This window comes from Cyclopterus lumpus, chromosome 22 (genome assembly GCF_009769545.1).
Source record: "Cyclopterus lumpus isolate fCycLum1 chromosome 22, fCycLum1.pri, whole genome shotgun sequence".
NCBI lineage: Eukaryota > Metazoa > Chordata > Actinopteri > Perciformes > Cyclopteridae > Cyclopterus > Cyclopterus lumpus.
In genome coordinates, this window is record NC_046987.1 from 19,608,788 (window position 1) to 19,617,069 (window position 8,282).

Sequence of the window (8,282 nt, forward strand, 5' to 3'; positions counted from 1 at the left end):
AAGCACCCTGAAAACTGTAGTCCCCCCCCCCCCCCCCATCCCTCTTTGATTGCGTACTCGTGAAGTTATACATTACCCCGTTTTGCCCAAAGACATTTGCAGAAGTGTGCAATAAAGAATCTGAGAGGAATTGTGTTGATGGATAGAAGAGCGGTCATACATCAGTCCTTCAGTACACCTGTCTGTCCTGCAAGTTCTTTCACACAAGTTTGTTGGTTTAAAAAAAAAAAAAAAAGGACAGTTTATTCCTTGTGTGTCTTTGGTCTGACTGTGTAGCAGGAGGAGGAGGAGGAGGAGGAGGAGGAGGAGGAGGAAGAGGAGGGGGCACAGATATGGGTCCTGGGGGCCGAGTCCTTCGTAGGAAAGGAGGCAGCGGGGAATGAAATGAAGCCACAGGGGACAGACTTGTTGTCTCCTGTCCTCGCCGTCTCTCACAACCCCCCCCGACCCTCCCCCTCCATCCCTCCATCCCATCAGTCTGACTTCACAGCGCCGAGGCCCGGTGACCGGGGCGGGGGAGGTGGAGGGGAGGGGTTGGTGGACGACGGCGGCGGCGTCACGTGGGTCGGCTGTCATGCGTCTTCGGAAGAAAAAAAAAGGCCCCACGGGGTGAGGCGGGCGACATCACAGCTGTGGGGAGATGGCGCACTGCCACTGGCCGGCCGCCATGTGGGACCGGTCGCACAGGCCGACGTGGTGGCGCTGCACCCCGTGCAGGGTGACGCTCGGGTGGTGGGAGGGCGGCAGGGAGGGGTGCTGGGTGCTGTGACACAGCTGTTCGCTGTGGGCGAGCCACTCGGCGTCTGGGAAGGAAAGAGAGAGAGAGAGAGGTCAGCGTTTAGACGTCTGGAAAGGTCACGGATGTCTTTTTTCGGGGGCGGCCTCCTCGGATTGGGACTTTTAAGTCTGCGGTTTTAACCTCACGAGTGAAAACACGAAATGATCCGCCACAATAAACGAGACTGTCGACAGCGGATTGAGACTTAAATGTTTCTGCTGCATCGTTTGGTGAACCCCCCCCCCCCCCCCACACACACACACACACACACACACACACACACACACACACACAACACAGGTAGACGCGGTTATAATGGAACAAAAGCTGAGGCAAGTGAGGAGTAGTGATTGAATTAAAAACAGCAGAAACTACTAAAAGTACTATTTTCCCAATTTTGATGAAAGCATGACTGATCGAGTGTGCCCCCCTGGAACATATGGATAAAAGATGGATAATAACCATGCATGCGTGATTGTTTTCTACCCCACGAAAAGTGGACGTTTACTCTCGGCTGCGTTGAAACGCCACTTCGGACGACGGGAGACGGACGGGGAGGTTTGGGGAGGGGGTTTTGTGTGTGTGTGGGGGGGGGGGGGGGGGGGGGCACAAAACAGATGTCATGAGAGATTGAGAGTGAAGGGGCAGGAAGAGGAGGAAATATGATAGAGAGTGAGGCGAACGTGGGGTTCGGAGCATGAATGGGCTTCTTTTTTTTTTTTGCTTTTCTGGCACGGCGACATGGACTTAAACTTGAGGAATTCACCAAAAGCATTTCAACAGGGAGGCCGAATTTCTGTCGCATGGGTGGTCCGAGACTACTGAGAATTATTTCTGAAATTGGGAGATCCTTTTTTTTTTTTTTTTTTTTGACTTCATTGTCTACAAGAGTCCACCGGCAGGCTTCTTTAAAATAGATATTTTAAAAGAAGTGATATAGTTCTGTGTGTGTGTCTAGTTCTGTGTGTGTGTGTGTGTGTGTGTGTGTGTGTGTGCTCTGAGCTGAAATAATGTTTGAGCTTTTTTTTTTCTTCAATTAAATCAGTTGGAAAAAAATGTGTACTATACTAAAGGATGATCACATGTTCCACTAATTAAAAGCACCATACATAACACACACACACACACACACACACACACACACACACACACACACACACACACACACACACACAACTACAGTATTACGCAATCCAGACCACTCCGTCTTTACAAATGGCAGCAGAGACACATCCACACCTGTCTGACACAAAGTCAACAGCATTTAAAAGGTTTGCCAAGCAGATTGACATATGTTTTATATTATTGTATCCACCGCTAAAGTGAATATACTTATACGTATTGTTTATTGTTTTATATCTTAGAATGTAATATATATATATTTATTATTATACATATAACATTATGTTAGCATATCTATCCTATCCTACAAAAAAAAATACAAAATGTGTGTATTGTATTTAAATAATAATCTTTAAATAATTTGTTTTAGGTTACTCTTGTTTTCTTTAGTCTTTTATTTTATTTTATAAATACTGTGTTGGTGTTTTGATGGCTTCTCAACTCGGTATTATAAAACAAGTCAAATCTGAGCTGAATGTTGAATGAAAGCCTCGAGGCCATTCATCCAAATAATTACTAACTAAATAACTCAAACGTATTTGTCACGCCTGATCCCATTGTTTATATTTCAAATAAATCATTAGAACTATTTAAAATCACCGTCATTTAGCGTGCCATTAAATATATATATATATATATATATATATATATATATATATATATATATGTGTATAACTTGTTGTTAAGAAAAGTCAATTTTTTTCAGAAAGTTTCAACCGTTTTCGAAACTCCGAGCCGCCGCGCGCACCGAGCTCGTGGCTCAACCGTAAATCTATTTTAATGATGCTCCTCTTCTTTCTCCCAGAGGACCACGCCCCTCTCCCTGACAGAGTCCCATGGGTGCCCCTGCCCTCCAAACAGCGCCTACAGGACACATGTCACCCACCGCAGCCCTCTGTCCTCACGCAGGAATCAAGGGGATGGGATTCTAGGCCGATGATGCGTTCAGTGTCCCATTGTAATTATCGTACTTTACGGAGAGAATAAGAATTAAGCCAATGAGACAAAATGAAGAAAAAACTAAGTGACACTTTTGTTTTTGGAAAACTCGGAGAAAATGAATTATTATTTGAAGACTTGACTTACTACTAATACTCCAAAGAGCAAATGCAGATGTATTAGCTGTACAAAGGCTCCGTTAATCCTCCAGGTTTATGGAGGATATACTTACTTTTGTTTTTAGTGCAATAAAATCTGTAATTTATAGAGTTGTTATGTTCTGCATGTGATGGCTTGCTGGTGTTTTCGGACCGGTTGGTTTTCCGCCCGCTTAGACAGCCGGTGTCACCGGCCCCGTCATGCAGTGACACCAAATTAATCTTTTAATTGTATTTTATTTTGATATGTAGCGAGAATCTCACGCCCTGTCAAAATAAGAGAAACGAAGACGCATGCGCGCGCACATACACACACACACACACGCACACACACACACACACACACACACACACACACACACTCATATAGCCCTTCATTTGAGCCTATATACAAAACATCTCAAATGTATTTATTTTCGAGAAAATATAAATATATTTATGGAGTATAATAGATTGTATTTATTATAGTTATAATTAGGGAAAACTAAAGTATTTTAAAGTAACGTGAGTGTGTGAAATTCGGCGTCGATTGGTGTATTAATCTACTTTTTTTGTGGGGACTTGTATAATAATGATGTGTAATGTTCCTGCATAACAGTTATTTTAATTTGAAAACTGCTGCATTTTTTCGCAATAAATCTGAATAAAGACAAATTATGCAAAAAGTAAATGTTCCTTCTGGAAGTTCAATGTCTCGCGCTGAAACAAAGCAATATATTTAAATACTGAAGGCCTATATGTTAGAATCATTCAGCTGGATTTGTTTGTTGACTCTTATTTATATATGTATGTGTCCAACCAGCTTATGAGTGTTAAACACGCCTCAATTATTATTTTTTAAAACAACAACATATAAAGCTTGAAAACAAGACTCAAGAGAATAACTAACCCAAATCTATTGAACCCACTAAATATTAAATGAGTTACACTCATTCATAAAAGCACTGACCACGCAGCAGGCTGTGTACAGCAAGTGGAACAATAATAAGTTATTTTTTTAATAAATACCAGCCAGTAGAAGAAGCGCATTAACGCGGTGAAATCTCAAAGCCGCGTCATTGTTAAAATGTTATGAAATACTACAAAAGAGATTAAAAGCCAGCGTTGCCAGAAGTGAAGTGTCCATATCTATATATATTTGTACCTGTGTGTATTTTGCTTCAGCTTCTTAATGCGTGTTATCCACGCAAGTGACTCGTGGATAGCTTGATAGAGGGGAATTAGTCCCGTTTATAACGCTCCATTCGTCTAGTGTGTTGCTGGAAGGGGATGGGCTGTCACTAACTGGAGGGGGGGGGGGATTTTAAGATAAGGAAATGACCCGAGTAGGCCGCTGCTTCTCATGCATCTATCAGGTTAGCCAGGTTGCATTAGATCATAAGCCCTGTGACGTTTTTGCACCATTATTTGTCCTTTTACGCACAAATGGCTGAAGCGTCCAAAAGAGCTTCCGTGTGCGTAAAGTAGTAATACCATTTTTTTAAATATATATTCTTGATCATCGAAACAAAAATAGCAGGGGTTTTTTGTGTCTAATGCAATATTTACATAATCTGTTATAGAGACACTTTTTAATTACCCATTATTATCAGTACATTTAATGTATCAACAAACGCGATTAGGCCTAGAGATTTTGACTTCTTTGAACATTGTAATTTGATGTAAAAGTATTCTTTTTTTTCTCCCCACGTGCCTTTTAAAATATATATTTGAAACTATACATTGTGGTTCTATATGGTGTTGGTTCCCCCTGAGGACCGGATTGAGTTGGAGACGTGAGGTGACTCTCCGGTGGGTCAGAGACATTTTAGCCCACCAACGCGCCCTTCTGTCGGGGGAAAAAATTAGATTTACTTCCACCGTCTCCCTCCATTGGTCGTGATGGATATTGTGGAAAGTCAAGCCCACCAAGTCATAACTCGATAAAGAGCTTTGTTGTTCTTTAAAAAAATATACATATATATATGCGTTTTGCACATGTGGAAATAGTATTGTTGGATGTTCGGAAAATAATGCATCAATTTAATACATGTGCGTAAAATAACTCCCTTCATGTGACTAGTAATTCTGCACATATTGTCCTGATTTCTACCTCCTACTCCCTCTTACAGATTAAGATTTTTAATCCTTTTTTTAAATAATATGTCTGGTGAAATCCCTTTGGTTGCACACGAGCTCTCACCTCACCAAACGGAGGCCTATATATTGTAAAACTAAGCATTAAAAAACAAATTGCCACAAAACATCTGCTAATAATTTGGAAATGCACACATTGTTTAGAAAGGCAGCTTTTCCCAAACACATTCCTCCCCCTTGTGAATATCTGCCTTCCTACGTGTGTCTTGTTTAGATTGCCCGGGTTGTGGTTCTCGGGTGGAGGTCGAGAGGAGCCGGGGAGCGCGCGTGTGTGTCCGTGTGTGTGTGCGCGTGTGTGTGTCCGTGTGTGTGTGTGTGTGCGTGTGTGTGTGTGCGCGGTAGCCATGAATCCTGACAGCATGGACCGCGCGCAACTCACTGACAGCGCTTCGCTTCCTGCCACTGGAAAACAAGCTCGAAGAAGAAGAAGAAGAAAAAGAAAAAGCCCTCTTTCACAACACCGAGCCGACCATTAACACTGATTTATGCCGGATCCCGTTTCACTGTTTCCAAAACAGTTGTGGGACTTTTCCAGCTACACTCGCACGTGACACCGTCTGGGCGACGATCAGCCTTAGTGTGAGCCCGGGTTTGTGGGCCCGAATCCCGGGTACAACGAAAGAAAAGAGCACACACACAATGTCTGGCTCCAATTCATGGCACAACATTCAGCACACCTCATTCTGATGCACTTCATCTCACCGCCTTCCCCTCCGCTGTCCCTCTAATATTCCACATCCGCCTCTTAATTATTACTGCAAGCCCGGACCATCTGTTTCTGGACTCACTTTGCCTGCCTTTCAAATCAATATCAGCCGGCAGGTCAACTGGTATTTAAGCTCTCTCTCTCTCTCTCTCTCTCTCTCTCTCTCTCTCTCTCTCTCTCTCCCTCTCTCCTTCTCTCTCTCCATCCTTTGGGGTTACTTTTGGGGGCCTATTAAAAAAACAATCACAGTAACTGAAATGGAAGAAAGAAAAAGCGCATCCACACACATTCGTACTGTCACGCGCATAACCCCCCCCCCCCCTCTCAAAAGGTATAGTTTTAAATAAATGTGCAATAAATAAAATGCAACCGCCCTCCGGTGCAGCCAATGCTTACTTTGTTGCTCTGTAATCGACCGTATCCCCAGAATGTCTGTCACGGAGTGCGAGGAGGGCCATATCCTGTGCATGGCCATGTGTCCGGGAAGGGTGGGCATGCCAGGGGGAGTGGGCACTTTGGACGTCGGGTATGAGTACAAGTGGTTGTAGGGTATCGTGGGCTGCGGGTGAGGCGCCTGCTTGCCCGACTCGTACTGGCTCTGCTGGGAGAGATTCCCGATCTTGTTGCGGAGGATCCGACTGATGGAGCTCACGGAGGGCAGGTTGAATTTGTCGCAAACCCCGTCGGCGAGTAGCCTGTCCCGGATCTCCCAGGCAAAAATCCCCGGGTCCCTCTGCTTGTATGTCCGTATGTGCTTGACCACGGTGGGCGTGGTGACCCGCGGCTTGCTGCCCCCGATGGCCCCCGGGAGGATGGAGCCGGTCTCGTTGTAGCGGGCCAGGATCTTGCTGACGCAGCCGTGGGAAACGCGCAGTTGCCTGCTGATGTCGCACGGTCGAATCCCGAGCTGGGCCAGCTCCACTATCCGGAGCCGGATCGCGTTGGGGAGCGGCCTGCCGTTCACGAAGACACCGCCGAGTTGGTTCACCTCACCGAAGGCTGGCTCTGGTGTAAAAAACAAACACACACACACACGGGCGGAACAATGAGACCGAGCAAAAGGGCCCACCGCAGACTGCTTTAACCCGGGTTAAACCACACGTTTAACAGGCTTGATATTTAAACACGTAATTGTATATAACTTCATTCAAATATGGCGAAAGTGTTTTAATCTACTTATGTCAGGCATGTCATTCATAAAGATGCATCGCGTGACCAAAACTAAATAGTTCTTTTAAAAAAAATATTTCACTCATTACGCAAAATCACATCTTTTTAAGAGTTTTTCACCACATAAAAAAAAGGTGTTCCCTCTCAAATACAAATGGATCACTTTTAATTGTGCGTAATGTTTTGGTGAATAAGCTCCAACCGATGGCTGAGAGTTGCGGTGCGCGAGGAAAAGTCCAAACGGGTGAACTGACACATGTCATATTTGGATCATCAGCTACAACCCGAGCCGTTAAAACTCAAACGGACAGCCGGGTGTCGCGCTGCACGTTCACCCACCTTTCCGCGCGCCGCTGCATCCCCTTCACAAGAAGAAGAAGAAAAAAAAACAGCCCAAAATATGACTAATATTGAACTCACCCATCGCGTTAAAGCCGCAAACGAAGAACACGGTGTCCGGATTGTGCCCCCTGCGTGGATCCTGCTCCGCGTCCAGCGTGTCCACCGTTTCCAAAAAACCCGCGTTAACAAGAAAAAAAAAAAGCCCTCTTGTTGCGCGAGGAGGAACAAGAGGGACAAAAAGCTCGATCTGTTTCCTGACGGCGCTGCAGACAGGCTTACATTTCAATCTGTGGACGCGAGGGGGAGGGACTTCCAACGCGTCCGCCCCGCTCATTGGCTCAGCCCTGCGGTAGACTTTACAGATGTATCAGAGCTGCGTTGCTATTGGGCCCCAAAAAGGTTTTGACGTGACAAGTCCACGGAGACCCCCCCCCCTCCCCACACACACACACACACACCCCCCCACCCTCCTCCTCCTCCATCAGAAAGCAAAGCTGTGGACATACCATCATGAATGCGTTTGTTATGGAGATGGATATGGTGAGTAAAAGAAATATCAAGATGTTGGATCTCCACCTCTTTTTTTTTTGTTCAACCGTGATGTTGCGCGTAAAAGCTCCAGAACCGTCACCTGGAAAAATAAGAAAATACAGATATTTATATATAACAAAAAAAAGCTCAATATGTTTGATATTAAAACCCACATATGACGTGTTAATACATTCAATCATTCATGTGTGTTTTTTGTTTGTTTTTATAACCGGGATGGAACCTTTTCCAAACCCACCCCCCCCCCCACCCCCAAAAAAAGAAAATGGTAATAAATAACAACCAAAAGGTGTAACACCTGAGTCCACGACGCCACCACGCATCGCACGTGGGAGGAAATGAGTGATGAATGCAGTCGGCTTATGTTTTTAAATCGTATCTC

The 8,282-nt window shown here is 44.7% G+C and overlaps 1 protein-coding gene across 1 annotated transcript in view; it reads right to left on the minus strand.

The window, feature by feature from the left end:
* pax9 (paired box 9) overlaps positions 1–7,587 on the minus strand; it is a 7,800-nt gene extending 213 nt beyond the window's left edge. Inside the window, exons 1-3 of the mRNA XM_034562574.1 lie at positions 7,430–7,587; positions 6,236–6,844; positions 1–803 (exon numbers count right to left, since the gene is read on the minus strand). The exon at positions 1–803 is cut by the window's left edge and continues 213 nt beyond it. Coding sequence (XP_034418465.1) covers positions 625–803; positions 6,236–6,844; positions 7,430–7,433 — 792 coding nt within the window. The 5' untranslated portion in view covers positions 7,434–7,587 and the 3' untranslated portion in view covers positions 1–624. The remainder of the gene's footprint in view (positions 804–6,235; positions 6,845–7,429) is intronic.
* Positions 7,588–8,282: the final 695 nt, after the last annotated feature.